This window comes from Leptodactylus fuscus, chromosome 3 (assembly GCF_031893055.1).
Source record: "Leptodactylus fuscus isolate aLepFus1 chromosome 3, aLepFus1.hap2, whole genome shotgun sequence".
NCBI lineage: Eukaryota > Metazoa > Chordata > Amphibia > Anura > Leptodactylidae > Leptodactylus > Leptodactylus fuscus.
The window spans coordinates 239,765,844-239,784,723 of record NC_134267.1 but is presented as its reverse complement, the minus strand read 5'-3'; the positions used below and the strand labels follow the sequence as shown (position 1 = coordinate 239,784,723).

General features: G+C 45.3%; 2 protein-coding genes across 2 annotated transcripts in view; both read left to right on the top strand.

Moving 5' to 3' along the window:
* Positions 1–186: 186 nt before the first annotated feature.
* Positions 187–18,880, top strand: part of LOC142198356 (uncharacterized) — a 20,121-nt gene continuing 1,427 nt past the window's right edge. Inside the window, exons 1-5 of the mRNA XM_075269348.1 lie at positions 187–282; positions 1,690–1,736; positions 5,250–5,552; positions 9,365–9,499; positions 18,536–18,556. Coding sequence (XP_075125449.1) covers positions 187–282; positions 1,690–1,736; positions 5,250–5,552; positions 9,365–9,499; positions 18,536–18,556 — 602 coding nt within the window. The remainder of the gene's footprint in view (positions 283–1,689; positions 1,737–5,249; positions 5,553–9,364; positions 9,500–18,535; positions 18,557–18,880) is intronic.
* LOC142198357 (fucolectin-4-like) overlaps positions 12,430–18,880 on the top strand; it is a 25,604-nt gene continuing 19,153 nt past the window's right edge. Inside the window, exon 1 of the mRNA XM_075269349.1 lies at positions 12,430–12,439. The gene's annotated coding sequence lies outside the window, so the exon portion shown is untranslated. The remainder of the gene's footprint in view (positions 12,440–18,880) is intronic.

Here is an 18,880-nt window from a genome sequence, read left to right as displayed (position 1 = left end):
TTGATTACGTCACATTGATAGCTTCTATATATGGCCCCAGAGATATACATGTGCCCTCAAATATACACTGTTCCACCATATGTGCCCCAGGGATATACAGTATATAGTTCTATTGTAATATATGACATACTGTACTGTATATACTAGGAGGGAACATGTCTCTATAATGGTTGTATCTCCTGCAGGATGAAGTTTCTGCTCCTCATTGTCCTCCTCTGGATTGTGTCTGATGGCGCTCCTGCAGGTTCAGTAACGTCTCTCCTCTCTATATTTATTTTGGAGGTCTGGGGTCTGTACTTATTGAGGTTCATTCTAGGGTCTGTCTTCATTTTGGGGTTCGCCGATGGGGATCACATTCATTGTTGAGTCTTGTATAAATGGACGTCTTCTGCTTTGCCTCTCGGGGTCTTCTTGATGTCACTTCTCTAATTTAGATCGATATGGTGTAACCTCAGCTTATGGCGCAACTCTGGCAGGACTGGTGACAGTAGAAATAAATGGGGACCAAGGGCTCCATTGTGTATCTATGGACGGGGCTGTTACCTAGAAGTCATGGTCTATAGGATTCCGTTTGACAAATAATCCTACTGTAGAAAAATTTGGTGATTTACTGTTTAAGAGCCAACAAGGTCTTGATCTCGTACTCACCAGGAGACCTGCAAGAAGGAATTGATGTAAGAAATGTTAGCGAGAGCAAGGGGGAGTCATTTCTGTTCATCAAGGGGATATCCGAGAACATCAAAAAAGCTGCAACGATGGGAAAGCAATTAAGTAAGTACCCCTTATTGGAAGGTAAAATTATCTGTAAAATAGACTTTTGGAAGGCAGTGATTGTCCTTGTAGAGATCGAGCACTTAGAGAGAGTTTACTGCATTGCCTCCTGGGAAAATGCAAAATATTAGACAAGAGGAATAGCTGACTCTCTAGTGCCACCTTCTGGAGGGATGCTATTTTGCTTACTGTGTTGCCAATGCTGTTGTCCATGCTGCTGATGCCTGATCCAGTCCTGTACAGAATTCTGGCTCTGCATTTCCATAGGAACATTGGGCGAGGTTTATCACTCCTCGTATGCCGCCTGTCATATATGAGGCTAACCATTCCCTGGTTCAGGGTATAGGAAGACTCACTGTTAGGGAAGTGCAAACAGCAGTTCCCCAGTGCGTAGATGAACCCTGGAGGAAGGGGCACAAGAGACAGCGAGCCCTAAGCTGAAGCCCCCACTGTCCCTTCCTCTTGCCTGGCCCTATCCTACGCAATAGGCAGCAACTTGGAGACGATCCCTACCTATATACATGGCACACAAAACGCAGACAAGACAATAACAACAAAGGGAGGTCAGCTAGCCAGGGGTCAGTAACAGTTGAGCAATGAAGTGTCAAAATCAGAATCTAAAAGAATAGCCAATAGGGAAAGCCCGAGGTCAGAAATCAGAATACAAGAAATAACAGCGAGAGAAAAAGCCAGCACGCACAAAGCAATAGCAAGCACCAAGACTAAATACAGTAGGGAGGAAGAATCCGCCCTGGACATAATGACAGGATGGCAGGTTGTTAATCACAGAGAAAGAATAAGTTTAACTAATGGAGGAGAAGAGAGAAACAAAGGTGAAGGAGATGGGTGTGGTGGGAAATCAATTACTAAGGTGAAGGAATAGGACAGTGTTCAGACAATGCAAAACAAACCCAAAAGAAGAAATCACAGCCGAATGCATCTCCTGCGCCGCAGCATGCGACCAGGTGATGACGCCAAAGCCCGGACGGCAAAGATTAGAGATGAGCGAACACCAAAATGTTCGAAGTTCGAAATCCGATTCGAACAGCCGCTCACTGTTCGACTGTTCGAACGGGTTTCGAACCCCATTATAGTCTATGGGGAACATATACTCGTCAAGGGGGAAACCCAAATCCGTGTCTGGAGGGTCACCAAGTCCACTATGACACCCCAGGAAATGATGCCAACACCTCTGGAATGACACTGGGACAGCAGGGGAAGCATGTCTGGGGGCATAAAAGTCACTTTATTACATGGAAATACCTGTCAGCTTGCGATTTTTGCAAGCTAACTTTTTCCAATAGGAATGCATTGGCCAGCGCTGATTGGCTAGTTTACAGAATTATGCCAATCAGCGCTGGCTCTGCCGGAGGAGGCGGAGTCTAAGATCGCTCCACACCAGTCTCCATTCAGGTCCGACCTTAGACTCCGCCTCCTCTGACAGAGCCAGCGTTGATTGGCCGAATTCTGCTAACTGGCCAATCAGCGCTGACCAATGCATTCTATTGGCGTGATGAAGCATTGCTGAGTGTGTGTGCTGAGCTCAACTACGCCGGTGGTGTAGCCGAGAGTTCAGTGCACGGCCAGCTCTCCTATGTCGGAGATTGAGCAGAGTTGGCCGTGCGCTCCGGTGGTGAAGCAGAGCCGAGGGTGCAGAAGGGTTCAAGTGGACTCCACAGCAGTCTCCATTGTAGTCCGATCTGAGATGTAGCAGTGTTGACCGCATCAGCACGGCTACATCTCCGGATGGAGTGTGCACTTAAACCCTTGTGCACACTCAGCTCTGCTACATCAGAGCCGAGTGTGCGCTTGAATCCTTCTGCACCCTCGGCTCTGCTACACCACCGGAGCGCACGACCAACTCTGCTCAATCTCCGACATAGGAGAGCTGGCCGTGCACTGAACTCTCGGCTACGCCACCGGCGTAGTTGAGCTCAGCACACACATTCAGCTCTGCTTCATCACGCCAATAGAATGCATTGGCCAGCGCTGATTGGCCAGTTAGCAGAATTCGGCCAATCAACGCTGGCTCTGTTGGAGGAGGCGGAGTCTAAGGTCGGACCTGAATGGAGACTGGTGTGGAGCGATCTTAGACTCCGCCTCCTCCAGCAGAGCCAGCGCTGATTGGTCGGGTTCCGTACTCTGGCCAATCAGCGCTGTCCAATGCATTCCTATGGGGAAAAGTTTATCTCACAAAAATCACAATTACACACCCGATAGAGCCCAAAAAAGTTATTTTTAATAACATTCCCCCCTAAATAAAGGTTATCCCTAGCTATCCCTGCCTGTACAGCTATCCCTGTCTCTTAGTCACAAAGTTCACATTCTCATATGACCCGGATCTGAAATCCACTATTCGTCTAAAATGGAGGTCACCTGATTTCGGCAGCCAATGACTTTTTTCCAATTTTTTTCAATGCCTCCAGTGTCGTAGTTCCTGTCCCACCTCCCCTGCGCTGTTATTGGTGCAAAAAAGGCGCCAGGGAAGGTGGGAGGGGAATCAAATTTTTTTGGAGTTTGCCACGTGGTGTCCGTATGGAATCGAACACATCGAACAGCCTGATATCCGATCGAACATGTGTTCAATAGAACACTGTTCGCTCATCTCTAGCAAAGATGTTACACTCACGTTTTCCTAAATCCCTCCAATACTCTAGACTCACACCTGCACTTGGATCCACTTGGGGACCCAAAAAATAGAAACAGAATCCCCTTAAAAAGCGGTTACTTGCTTGTAGGATTTTTCTCTTTGCATTTTTCAAGCGCATTCGGAGACGGAATCACCGAATGTAGAGCGAGTGCTGATGTGAATCCAGCCTTGGGCTCAATCTAAATCCCCATCCACATAGATGTCCATAGTGACAATAGTATAGGCATGTGCACAATGACTAGAGGGGGAACAAGGGTCTGCACACTGGGGGATTTAGCAAGCCTGACATTTAGTACGCTGGTCTTGAAAACTTTTGCGCCTGCAGAGGACAATTATTCAAGGCGCATTCTTTGATGAGGTCATGTGCCTTGTAACAAAATTATTCATTTACCTGACATGGGTGTTGGTAAACCCCCAGGTCTAATCCTACTTCAGGGTAGGGGCAAGTGCAGAAAAATAAAGTTGCAATTTTTTGCACACAACCCCAAACCCCACAAATAATTGCAACTTTTTCATGCTTTTATACGAGGAACAAGGCGTGATAAACCTCTCCCAGTATGTGTCTCCCCGGACAGAGCTCAGGACAGGGAGGGGATACCATCATGATGCTGGAGTAAAGGAGCTGGAGACATCACCGCGTGACTCCAGATTTGAAGAATGATGAATAATCTTTTCGTTATTTTGTTTTTTATAGGAAACTTTGAACATACTGATGACAGGAAACATATATGTAAGTAAATATGAGAGATGTCATGTGGTTCTGTGCTCAGTGAAGACGTCATCATGAGACTCAATAATAGGGTTGAGCGATCGGGATTGGAAAAGATTGGATTCCGAGCAGCGATTGAGTAAATTTCACGATCGCGATCGGAATTTCAATCCCGATCTTTTCTGGCGGGATCGAGGTTGGAGGTTATTTCAAGATCGGTTCAACCCCACTCATGTATATCTGATTAATAGGGTTGAGGGATCAGGATCAGGAAAGATCAGATCCCGATCGGCGATCGAGCAAATTTCACGATCGCGATCGGCTGGAAAATGATACAAAATCGGATTTTAAAATCAATCCTAAAATCTCAAGATCGGCTCAACCCTACTCAATAAGATGTACAGTATAAACTATGCAGAGGGTGAAAAAGCAGGGAATCCGGGACATCTCAGATGTATCCGACCCAACATCCTCTGGTGATTCCTCATGTAGAAAGCAGCTATGGCTTGGGGTTCAATTAAATGGGTTGTCCATCCCCAAAATGATATACAGGTTCCGTTATTAGTAAGTGATCTGTTGGGGTGCAGGCCGGCTCTCCTATTCAAGAAATAGTAGTGGCTCCCATCTTCGCCAGAGCCACCACTATAGAGTGGACGGGGCTGCCACACCGCTCCTAGATAGGATTGAGTGATCGGGATCGGAAAAGATCAGATTCCGATCAGCAATCGAGCAAATTTCACGATTGCGATCGGGATCAGGATTGGGATCGGCTGGAAAATGATCAGAAATCAGATTTTGAAATCTCAAGATCCTCCCAACCCTAAAAGTGATTTTACCCATAGAGAAGCATTGACTAGGGTTGAGTGATCGGGATTGGGAAAGATTGGATCCCAATCGGTGATCGAACAAATTTCACAATTGCGATCGGGGTCGGCTGGAAAATGATCAGAAATCTCAAGATCAGCTCAACCCGACTCCTAGACAAGTCTGTGTGGGCTCCGGGTGACAGGGAATCTCATACTGATGTCCTGTGTAGACTTTTTCAGTATGAAATATCATTTTGGGGTTAGACAACTCCTTTAAGATGCGCGTAATATTTTTTCTTCTCTTGATAGACAGGAATGTTGCACTTGGTGGTCGAGCTACTCAGTCTTCCATTTATAGGGACACCTTGAATCATCTGGGGTATTTGGCCTTGGCAATAAATGCAATAGATGGAAACCAGGACACGCAATTTGAACATGGCTCATGTTCACACACAAACAATGACTTATCTCCCTGGTGGAGGGTGGACCTGCTGAGGTCTTATAGGATTGGCCACATCTCCATCACTAACAGAGGTGACTGCTGCGGAAACAGACTGGACGGTGCTGAAGTCCTTGTAGGAGACTCCTTGGCCAACAATGGAAACAACAATCCAAGGTGAGTGTGAGCCCTACATACACTTATTTATTAATACATCCCAGGCAAGAAAAGTAAGTGAACCCTTTGGAATGACTTGGATATATAAGGCAACATTATAGAAAATCAGAATCACAAATATACAAAGAGTTATTCTGTTCATGGCTTTTATGCCCCCTGCACGCGGGGCAATCTGAACTGGAAAATCCATTCTGCATATTGACTGGATTCCCTGATCTGCACAGAGCCAAATGATGGATGATGTTGGGAGTCGCTGCCTCCTCGTGACTCTACTGTCTCAGAAGTCTCTGTCTCCTTCCTGTGCCATCCTGTATATAGTGTAGACAGTAAAGCCTCATGGTAGCAGACACTCCCAAGATCCGAGATCACTATGACGCAAGGAATACCCACTATGGTTTGGATCTTGAAATCCAGCTAATGTATGGAACAGATTTTCCAGTATGGATTGGTTCGTATGCATGGGACCTTGCTGAGCACAAGGTCTACAATGCAGGGAGAAAAAGTAAGTGAGTAAGTACTTTGGCTGTGTTTGCCTTACAAATTTAGAACTGGTAGGTCTAAACAAGTCCTGAAAGTATTCTACACTATGTATTATAGATAGGTTCCTAGGAGTCCTGACAGTGTTCTACACTATGTATTATAGATAGGTTCCTAGGAGCCCTAAGAGTATTCTACACTATGTTTTATAGATAGGTTCCTAGGAGCCCTGACAGTATTCTACACTATGTTTTATAGATAGGTTCCTAGGAGCCCTGACAGTATTCTACACTATGTATTATAGATAGGGTCCTAGGAGTCCTAAGAGTATTCTACACTATGTTTTATAGATAGGTTCCTAGGAGCCCTAAGAGTGTTCTACACTATGTATTATAGATAGGTTCCTAGGAGCCCTAAGAGTATTCTACACTATGTTTTATAGATAGGTTCCTAGGAGTCCTAACAGTATTCTACACTATGTTTTATAGATAGGTTCCTAGGAGCCCTAAGAGTATTCTACACTATGTTTTATAGATAGGTTCCTAGGAGCCCTAAGACTATTCTACACTATGTTTTATAGATAGGTTCCTAGGAGCCCTAAGAGTGTTCTACACTATGTATTATAGATAGATTCCTAGGAGTCCTAAGAGTGTTCTACACTATGTTTTATAGACAGGTTCCTAGGAGCCCTAAGAGTGTTCTACACTATGTATTATAGATAGGTTCCTAGGAGCCCTAAGAGTATTCTACACTATGTTTTATAGATAGGTTCCTAGGAGCCCTAAGACTATTCTACACTATGTTTTATAGATAGGTTCCTAGGAGCCCTAAGAGTGTTCTACACTATGTATTATAGATAGATTCCTAGGAGTCCTAAGAGTGTTCTACACTATGTTTTATAGATAGGTTCCTAGGAGTCCTAACAGTATTCTACACTATGTTTTATAGATAGGTTCCTAGGAGCCCTAAGAGTATTCTACACTATGTTTTATAGATAGGCTCCTAGGAGCCCTAAGAGTGTTCTACACTATGTATTATAGATAGATTCCTAGGAGCCCTAAGAGTATTCTACACTATGTTTTATAGATAGGTTCCTAGGAGCCCTAAGAGTATTCTACACTATGTTTTATAGATAGGTTCCTAGGAGTCCTAACAGTATTCTACACTATGTTTTATAGATAGGTTCCTAGGAGCCCTAAGAGTATTCTACACTATGTTTTATAGATAGGCTCCTAGGAGCCCCCTAAGACTATTCTACACTATGTTTTATAGATAGGTTCCTAGGAGCCCTAACAGTATTCTACACTATGTTTTATAGATAGGTTCCTAGGAGCCCCCTAAGACTATTCTACACTATGTTTTATAGATAGGTTCCTAGGAGTCCTAAGAGTATTCTACACTATGTTTTATAGATAGGTTCCTAGGAGTCCTGACAGTATTCTACACTATGTTTTATAGATAGGTTCCTAGAAGTCCTAAGAGTATTCTACACTATGTTTTATAGATAGGTTCCTAGGAGTCCTAACAGTATTCTACACTATGTTTTATAGATAGGTTCCTAGGAGCCCTAAGAGTATTCTACACTATGTTTTATAGATAGGTTCCTAGGAGCCCTAAGACTATTCTACACTATGTTTTATAGATAGGTTCCTAGGAGCCCTAAGAGTGTTCTACACTATGTATTATAGATAGATTCCTAGGAGTCCTAAGAGTGTTCTACACTATGTTTTATAGACAGGTTCCTAGGAGCCCTAAGAGTGTTCTACACTATGTATTATAGATAGGTTCCTAGGAGCCCTAAGAGTATTCTACACTATGTTTTATAGATAGGTTCCTAGGAGCCCTAAGACTATTCTACACTATGTTTTATAGATAGGTTCCTAGGAGCCCTAAGAGTGTTCTACACTATGTATTATAGATAGATTCCTAGGAGTCCTAAGAGTGTTCTACACTATGTTTTATAGACAGGTTCCTAGGAGCCCTAAGAGTATTCTACACTATGTTTTATAGATAGGTTCCTAGGAGCCCTAAGAGTATTCTACACTATGTTTTATAGATAGGTTCCTAGGAGTCCTAACAGTATTCTACACTATGTTTTATAGATAGGTTCCTAGGAGCCCTAAGAGTATTCTACACTATGTTTTATAGATAGGCTCCTAGGAGCCCCCTAAGACTATTCTACACTATGTTTTATAGATAGGTTCCTAGGAGCCCTAACAGTATTCTACACTATGTTTTATAGATAGGTTCCTAGGAGCCCCCTAAGACTATTCTACACTATGTTTTATAGATAGGTTCCTAGGAGTCCTAAGAGTATTCTACACTATGTTTTATAGATAGGTTCCTAGGAGTCCTGACAGTATTCTACACTATGTTTTATAGATAGGTTCCTAGAAGTCCTAAGAGTATTCTACACTATGTTTTATAGTTAAGTTCCTAGGAGCCCTGACTGTGCCATGAGTTGCTCCAAATCTTGGACAACCCCTTTAGAAGTGAGAACTGTTTTTTGCTTGCAGTTAGATCATCCTTTTATTCAAGATCTTCTGCTGAGAGAAGCAGCGGTCCTGCATTTTATCTTTTGTAGCCAATTTGTGTAACGATGGATTGATGTACTCCTAGGTCTTCAGCTATTGTAGCATTTCTCAGCCTCATTCATCTCTATAAGAAATGTACTGAAGTCTTCTAAAAGTTATTTGTCTCCAGTCATGGTGCACACCAACCAATCATTCTTCAGAACAGATTCGTCAGTAACCATACCTTGTATGCCTTTATTTAATAGGCAAAGTATCCATTAAACTCAAATTTTGACCTCATCTTTTCAATTGTGTGAGAAGGTTTGACGCTAGCACCCTGGAAGAAGTGTTGGAATAAATCCATAACTGACATAACTCAGACATCAATCCCCTTTACATCTGTTAAAATGGATCAGTTTATTCTATTGGGGGAAAACAGGGTCAGGAGGTTTAGCTGAAATCTCCTAGCGCTCGCTCCTCCACTATGGTAATTGGCGCATGCGCAGAACAGCTCTGGAACTTGCCATGCTGCGCCTGCACCCATTAACATAGCAGTAGAGCAAGAGCTCCTTTACCCTGTCCATCAGAGAAGGGGGAGAGGATTAGGATGGTCCCAAGTGGTCCCAGGTCCCACAGCTAGGCAATCTTATGCATCTGTCACAATAGTTAAACCAATCCGTAATGCTACGGAAGGTCTCCATGTTGTCCAGTCCTTTGTTGCACTACACTTGGCCAGCTCGTAGTTTGGAATAAGACAGTCCTCTCTTGTCTATCTCCATATAGATTTAGTGGAGGACACTAACCTATGGTTTCCTATTACAGGTGTGCGGTGGTGACATCAATTCAAGCAGGAGGGTCTCAGACCTTCCTATGTAACGATATCGTTGGTAGATACGTTAATATCGGTTTGCCTGGAAAATCGGAATATCTTCACTTCTGTGAAGTTGAGGTCTATGGACGGGATCTAGATCATGATCACACATGTGCATAGTCAAGACGTAAAAATAATAAAAATATGGTCATGATTCATGATAGTGATGTATAGAACTGCTATGATATCATGAAATAAAGACCTTATGATACATAATGTTTGCTGCGTAGTTCTCTTCTTTCAGGGAACTCTTTCTCCTTGTGGAGAGCACTAGAGTTGATGTAGAGGGTCTTATAAACCACAAAATGCACAATGGGAAAAAGATTAGGCAGATTAGTTCAATTCCAGATGAAAAAAGTTGTCTATGTGCTGCCACCTATTGGAAGAAGTCACCATAGAATCAGCACCTATACCACTTGCAACATCACTATGGCTAAGGCCCAAACCAAAAGCCTTCTCCGAAGGTAAAAAAAATCCAATTACAACCAGCCATAGTGAGGATCTTACCACTTGTCTGTACAGTGTAAGGTGTAAGGATGTCTACAGAGAGCGTGACAGAGTCTTAAACAATTCCCACCAGGACTAGAGATGAATGAACTCGCAACAAACCAGATTCAACCCAGATTCTAACGAGATCAAAACTAGAGAAATTTATCTTGGATGAACCTTTGTTTCACATCGTTTTGCAGGGTATTTATATGCAGCATTGATACTACTCAGGTATCAGGTTTGTTCTCAGATCTTATCTGGGTTTTGCTGAACTCTTGATTTCTCATTTTGGCTTACCTTTCTGGTTACCAGATCTCCTACTGCTTCAGCTTAATCTGTTATCTCCTGGATATGACCCTGGCTTGGACCTTGTTGTTCTTCTCCTATCAGTTTGGATATGCCTGTGCTGTCCTGGTTTTGACCTGGCTTGCATGTTACACTATGTCTTCTATAGGTTAGCTGGTCTGGTCTTTAGTCCCAAGTGTACGTATTTTGTGTACACCAGTATTAGCATGTAGCACTAGGCTCGCACTAGACTTTTATGGAGACTGTTCCAGATTCTGCTCAAAATTTTTAGTATAAAAACGTCTAAAACCAGGTGGACATCCAGCAGACCTCATTATAGTCTATAGGGCCTGAGGGTTTCTGCACGTGACCACTTTTTAAGCGGACGGGGTTTCTGTTTTTTGGGACTTGAAGGATGAAAACCCAAGTGTTAGTGGAGATGGTGAAATGCTCTTCGAGGTGTTGGGGGTGACTATAACTCCATGGCATGTTCGCCTCGTTGGACATACATTCATTGTTGGATACTATATATTTCCGGTGATTGGTGATTTTCATGGATGGGGGAGGGTAAATATTACATTTTGTTTTAGTGAATAATTCCTAATCCTACAGAAATCCAGTTTCATGTGAAATGTCCCCGACACAGCCTGAGAGAAGGCAAGGCACACAGATAAGAGGAACAGTGCAAATATGTAGTGAGTGAGCTGAGAGGGCAACAAAAACATCAGACTTCACTGGAACTTGAACGTCCTGATCATTGACCTTTCTTGTGTAACTGCTGCGAAAACTACACATAATGTTGGCGATACTATACCACGCAAGTCTCCCGGATTTACCAGAAGGTTCCCCCAAAAAAGGAGAGACCTTGCCAAAGTTGGTTGAAGCTCCTGTGATGAGGTCTTGAGGTGTCGGAGTTCAGCTTTGAAGAGCATTGGATGGCTAAAGTGTACGTTTTTTATCTAATATACAGGTAGATAAGATCAGAATGGATTTTTTTTTGCCAAATAAAACTATTATTATTAACATTAGATTATTCTATAATGTGGAGACATGTAGGGGTGCAGCGAGACGCTCCGTACTGTCAGGAGATGCCATCAAGACCGTAGACAACGTAACTCTGCTGTCCCTTCTATTCCCTGCTGCCATGCACATGTCTCTGCTCCTTCTGGTTCTTCTGCTCTGCTCCTTGTAGGGTGCACACATCCCCTTACACTCACCTTATTCTCTCCTAGCCATCCCTGACCATATAAGACTCCCACACATACAGGAAGGTGCCTGAGCAATATAGATTTCTAGCATGGAAGTTCTTTCTCATTCTCTTTGACCACCTGTTTATTGAATCAAGCTTGGTCATATCAACTACTTGATCTTCAACTTTCTTAGTACCTGTGTCTGACCCTGACTTGTTCCTGACCTCCAAACCTTTCCTAGCCCCTCTAACCTGTTGCCTTTTTTCCGACTCTGCACAAACTCAGCCAGCCCTGACCTCGGCCCATAGTGTATCTGACTACTCTCTTGTTCAACGTAAGCTTATATTTATTCAATACTTTACTCAATCTGGTTACATCAGACGTTTGCGTACATTGGTTTCTTCGGATGTAGCCAAATTCATAGAACTTAAAGTGCTTGTCTAGGATCTGAAGATATTTGTTAGTGATGGCCTATCCAACACCCAGAGGATGTCATATACTAAGTATATGCCTGGAAGCAGCTCTGCTCCCGTTCACGTGAATTGGGATGTGGCTTCGGTCTCAGGCACCACCGCTGTACTGACCGGAAGCTCCATACAGTGTAGCGATGGCGTCTAGAACTGGAGCCCCATTCCAATTCCGTTGACTAGGAGCAGAGCTCACCCAGCTGTATATTCAATATATGACCTCTAGTGGCCGCATCAGCTGATCAGAGCGGGGTTCGGTTCTCAGATCCCGACCCATCTGATACTGATAACCTATATTGTGGATACGTCATCAATATCAAATAGCATTGAGATCCTAAATTCACCAAAATCAATACAACATTCTTTCTCTTGATGTAAGAGACGCCGGACTTAGCAAACACTGGCCAAAGTTTAGTAGAAAGTTCAGAGTTTTTCACTGTATAATGATTACATTTTATGTACATACGGCCGGGCGGCTCACCAATATCCACTGACCAATCCGCTCCACTGACCGCTCGGGGTGGGGGACACACAGGGATATATAATAGAGAATCCCACCATTGGGGATACAGCTGGTGACCATTCATACAGTAAGGTAAGATCTCTATTACATATCAGATATCACACAATGTACATAGTATGGGGGAGGGGGAGACATTGGAGCCACATTGTTTGGATGTAGCAGAGCCGGGCGCTGACATAGTCTGTATCTATAGATGTAGCAGTGTTATTAGTGTTATTATCTGTCATCTATTAGCCCTGCAACACTCCACTGTCATGAAATGGTTAATAACACCCCGTCCATCCTGAGCTTCTACAGATCTACAGATGTAGCAATGTTCAATAAAGCTATAGCTTGTCTCTATATATATCTTCGAAGATATACCACGTCTCCATATATTGATCCCTAAGATTTAACATGCCTCTATATATGACCCCAGAGATATACCGTGCCTCTATGTTAGGAACCTGATGCAACAACAACGGAGAGTCAGTCCTGGGTAGGGTTGAGCCGATCTTGAGATTTCAGGATCGATTTTAAAATCCGATTTCCGATCATTTTCCAGCCGATCCCGATCGTGAAATTTGCTCAAGCGCCGATCGGGATCCAATCTTTGCCGATCGCTCAACCCTAATTGTATATTATATATACGATAGGGTTGAGCTGATCTTGAGATTTCAAAATCCTATTTTCGATTATTTCCAGCCGATACTGATCATGAAATTTGCTCGATCGCCAATCGGGATCTGATCTTTTCCAATCCGGATCGCTCAACCCTAGTCCTGGGCAACCAGGACCTCACACACCGAGGCCAAACAGCAACAAGTGTACAACGATCTCCTAAACCAAGCCGCAGATTTCTTCGTCAGAGCTCCTGATGTTGGAGTTGGACTTGGTAAATTCAGTGACCCACAACCGCAATCGCCCAGAGAGCGCAACACATTCAGCGCACCCCAAGTAGCAGAGGACCCAGAAAACCTGAAAACACTAACCTCAGCAGATGAAGAAACGGGAGGAGCAAGAAGAGTGATGTTCAGAGGAACGCCAGGCAATAATGGAAGAACTGCAGAAGATCGTGCAGGTCAAGTCGGTGCAGAGGAGGTCTACCATGTTCCAGGGAAAACTAAAATGAAGTCAACAAGCCAGGTCGGTGCACAGGAGGTCACAAGGTAGCAGGAGGACGAAGCAAAAGAGTAGTCAGGAGAGCTGGGTCATACACAAAGTAGCCAAGCGAAGGTTAAGTTGGAGCAATCTGGAAACAAGCCGAGGTCACCCACAGGAGGTCAGGAGGTATCCAAATCAGAAGATCAAGAAGGGGTAGTCTGGAAGGCAAACCAAGGTCAAATACAGAAGGCCAAGAACAGGAACATAGAAGGGAGGAGCAAGAGGAACGGAGTCAGGAGGAATCAGGAGCGCAGGGAGCTGTAGCCAGAAGAACTGAATAACCAGCGGTCAGGTTGGAGTCAAAATGAGGCCTAAATAGCCTCCAGCCTGCCACTGACCCCACTGACCTCAGAAATAAGTTTCTGGCCCCAGGAGGAGACCGGAATCTCCCGTAGACTATTGCGTAAGTTCTGGCCCTCCTCACTAGGGACCGGAAGCGCCAGCCCAGCACAGAAAACAGAGTGGGCCGGCAACCTCCATGCGCCACAGCGGAGGCTCCGGCCCGGAGCTCTAACACTCTATATATGACCTCAGAGGTATACCGTGCTGTTACATCAATAATATGTAACCTCAATATGTATGTATAACCTCAATAATACACCATGCCACCATATGTGCCCCAGGGATATATAGTATATATTTATATCACTTGTGTGTGATGTATGCCATTCTGTACTGTATATACAGAAGAAGAGGCCACTGTGGAGATCGCTGCCCAATACGTGTCCAGCTGTCACCAAACAAGAGGAAGATGAGACTCCATGGACTGTTATATTTATCCCAAAACGCCCTCCCCACCAACCCCCACCCCACCCCCACCTCCCCATATAGTAGTCACCAACGAAGAGGAAGATGAGACTCCATGGACTGTTATAACCGAACCCCCCCCCCCCATACCCACCACCCACCCAACCCAACTCCCCCCCCACCCACCCACTTTACTAGCTTTGGCAATGCCAAATACCTATTCGGACGTGCCAATAAAGCATTTTTTTGATTTGATTTTGATTTTGATATACTAGGAGGAGACATGTCTCTATAATGGTTGTATCTCCTGCAGGATGAAGTTTCTGTTCCTTATTGTCCTCCTTTGGATTGTGTCTGATGACGCTTCTGCAGGTTCAGTAGCTTCTCTCCTTATATCTTATAATAATGGATGATACGGTATTATATACCTCAGACCCCAGGAACAGCAGTTCTTTATTACATGAGCCTCACTTCTCTCCACAGTCCTCTACACACTTAAAGGGAAATGTTTTCAAACCCCCAAGTATAATCAGAGACCCAGGGGAGGTGAGGGACCATAATAAACAGTTTTACTCACCTCTCTGAGATCCGATGTTAATCCTAGCAGGCTTCGGGCCTGTATGGTAACAAGCTGCTACTGCTAGCACAGGCTTCGGGCCTGTATGATAATGTCCTAGACGTCTGGGGCATTATCATACAGGCCCAAAGCCTGTGCTAGCAGTAACAAGCTGTTACCATACAGGCCTGAAGCCTGTGCTAGCAGTAACAAGATATTACCATACAGGCGTGAAGCCTGTGCTACCAGCAACAGGCTGTTACTAACACAGGATTCAGGCCTGTATGGTACTGCTAGCACAGGCTTCAGGCATATATGGTAATGTCCCAGACCACGTAATGTCTGGGACATTACCATACATGCCCGAAGCCTGCTAGGATTAACACTGGATTAACACCTCTCTGGGATCCCCATTTATTATGTTCCCTCACCTTCCCTGCGGCTCCGATTATTATACTCGGGGGTCTGAAAAGACTTCTGAGTATAATAATTGCAGTAGTGGAATCGTGGCCTGGGCTTGGGTCTGCTCACTGCCGGCCTCCACACTCTATAGTACAAGGTGAAGTGGTGATGGTAGTGAGCAGGTCCAGGGAGGTTGGTAAATAGGCCGCTACTTGCTGGGGGATACTCCAGCAGGTAGCGGCCTATTATAAAACATACAAAAAAAAGTATTTAACTTACCAAGCTTGCCGCTGCACCTGGCGCTGCTGCCACTTCACTTCCACAGCAGTAAGATGACTGTGTATCAGCGCAGGAGGCATGATGACGCCACCTGCGCTAAGACGCAGAGGTCTAAATCAGCGCAGGAGAGGGGCTGCTCAGGTTGTTTCAAGAGCAGACCCTCTTCTACGCTAGTTTAGAAAAAAAAAAGTAAAAAAAAAAAAAAAAAAAGCTGGTTGCCGTGGCTGTCATCCCCTCCAGAGTGCCGCCTGAGGCCGCCATCTCACCTTTCCTCATTAGAGGTGCGGTTGTGCCGTTGGACAAAGGACCAATTCATAATAAAGCAATAGATCAATGATGACGTTTCGGTCACGTAGACCTTCATCAGATATGATCTCACAAGGCAGTGTAGGTACAGGGATGTCATATGCCCTGGACGGACATCCCTGTACCTACCTTGTGAGATCATATCTGATGAAGGTCTACATGACTGAAACGTCATCATTGATCTATTGCTTTATTGTGAATTGGTCCTTTGTCCAACGGAACAACGTTTGTACTCCAAACCATTTTTGTCAATAAATTGTTTTGCACCTTTCTCAAAAGCAACTTTTAGTGTGTGCGACAGTTTCCTTAAATCCTATAACAAGGCTGCACAGGGCAGGAAGGGTTGTCATCATGTCGCTGGGGTAAAGGACCTGGAGACGTCCCCCTGTGACTCCAGATATCAGGAATGATGAGTAACTTTTTTCTATCTTTGTGTTTTTCTAGGAAGTTATAAAACTACATCCGGGGAAAGAAGTCAATGTAAGTAAACTGGAGCACATTGCAAGTTCGTGTCCGAACATTATCGGTGCAAGTTTACAGTATTTACCCAAACTGGTGCAATATGGGATAAGCGGAGGCAACCAGAGCTTAGGATAAATATGACACGTTCAGTTCCATTGACTTAGATGGGAATGAGCGTGCAGTAACCTGTCTTGCCCATAAGTTCCCATTCACTGTGGCCACTTTTGATCGCTGGGGGCCCCGTTCACATCTCCATAAGAGTCTCCATTTGGAGAGTCCATTGTGAATTCATATGCTTTCATTGGAAACCCCAAGATTTTTCATTTTTCCACTTGAAATTGGATGGGTAAGCAGATTATTGGTGAGTGTGTCGAGCTGATGGTCACAAGATTTGCCAGCCAGAGTAGGCCTAGTTATTCGTAATATTTTGGAAGCCGTCGTCCACAGCAATTTTTTCTTCTTGCAGTGAATTGCCAGTTGTGCCGGTGGTCAGGCCCATTTATTACCAAATAAAGGGCCAGTGGAGGTGATCAGGTTATATATGGCTGCACTGTAGCAATGCATAAGATAGGAGCTGTACGCTGCAAGACTTTACTATCCTCAGTAAGGGTAAGTTCACAGTGAGTTTTTTTGGTCAGGATTTTGAGGCCGTATTCGCCTCAAAATCCTGACCAAAAAGACAGCTCCCATTGAAATCAATGGCTTGTGCAGGCTCCCGGAAAAAGAAGCAAGGTGCTCGCAATTCGGCCTGAAGACACTCCCTCCTCCGGCCTAGGCCCATTCATTAGGACTAATACAGAGCGGAGTGCACGGCTGGATGCTATGCAGTGCACCAGCTTTCAGTCGCAGCTACCAGCCTCAGGTTCCGATCCAAAAATAACCCATGTGAACTTACCCTAAGTATTTTCTGCTATGTGGACCTAGACTTAGAATCTGAGCCAGCAGGTTAGATTAGTGGCCCAGATTATTGTCTCCTCCAATGTCAGATTTTTCCTCTGATAAAATCTCTTGCTTTCCAATGCCAACATGTTGGTGCGACGTCTGCCCCCCAAAAAGGAAAATTTGTGGTGGCACTGGCACTGCATACCTCAGTCTATTAGTACATACCCTCATTATTTAACATCCAAAAATTATACCTGAGAAATTTAGGGGGGGGGAGGTCTTTGGAGCTCCATAAATCTGGCCGCCAATCTGCCCACCACACTCATTACCACCAACCACAAAGCACAAGCTCAGGGGCACCATTTCAATACAGATGGATGTTTAAACACTAAAAACCATTCCCCAGTGCACCACCCAGCAGGCGCCCAAAACCAGCCAGACCAAATAAAATAAGTACCAAACCCAATCAACCCTCTCTCCCTCCCGGGAATCTTCACCAGCTCCAACAACCACCAGCACGAAAAGCTGCCATGACAAATGGAAGACACCAAATACTCTCCAAAGAAAACAATTTCTTGTTCCAGCACTGTGCTCCAGTGCTTAAAACAAAGGCATGGCTGGAGGGTACCTGGTGTGGAAGAACTGGCTGGCCGAATCCCCATCCGACACTCAAGGGATGAGCTAGAACGGAGATGGTCAGCTTGACCCTCTCAATATCCTACATCAGGGTCTGCCCTTACAAATGCTCTTCTGGATGAATGGGCAAAAATTCCCATAGACACCTCCAAAATCTTGTAAACAAAAAAACCTTCCCAGAAGATCGGAAGACCTAGCGGTGGAATGTGTATGTGTCCCAACACTTTTGTCTATTGTCCAAATAAAATGTATATACTAGCAGTACCCGCGACTTCGTCCGCGGAACCCTGACCCCCTGCGCGACCCACCTGTAGCGCCGCGCAGGCTTCTTCCTTTGCCTTGTGTCCACAGCGGCTCCCTTTTCCTCATCTCCCCCCTGGCACCCGCCAACCCCTTTTTTTCTACCCACTCCCTCATGTGCTCGCTTCTTTCTCCTAGGCCGTGCCCCTTTTCCCCCCTAGCCCCGTGTCCTCTTCCCCCCCAACCTCATACCCCCTTCCCCCGTGTTACCTACCCCCTGCCCCCTTTTTCCCACCATCCCATGCCCCCTTCCCTGTCTTACCTACCCAGTGACCCCTCCCCCCCCAAGACCCTGTGTCACCTTTCCCCCCACCAACCTGTGCCCACGGCCTCACCAAACCCTGGGCTCCCCATGCACTGATGTTACAGGGGTGCCTATGAGGGCCCCCCTCCCGCGGCAAGCCATGTGCCTCCATTCCATCTGTGGGCGCTGTGGCGGCCCTGTCCCAGTCCCCCTTCAAGGCCCCCATTCCTGAGTCCCCCACTGGATCGGCAACCTCCTCACTCCCAACAGCCCATCCCTCTCCCTTCTCAAAGTCTCCTAACTCGCCTGTCGTCACAACCCTTCTGCTGTGGCCGAATGACACTGTAGATAGCCCTGAGCAGACATCGGCCACATCCCCGACGGACATGCAGAGTCCAGAGGCCGCAGCCGTCACGGGACAGCAGGCCGAACCGGCGTTCCAAACCGCGGCGCAGGCGACCCCCTGTCCGGCCGCGGCAGAGCACTGCAGTTCTGTGGTAAGCCCACACAGGCGGGGCAGCGTACGCACTTCTCGCTGCCCCAGAGTACAGGTGCT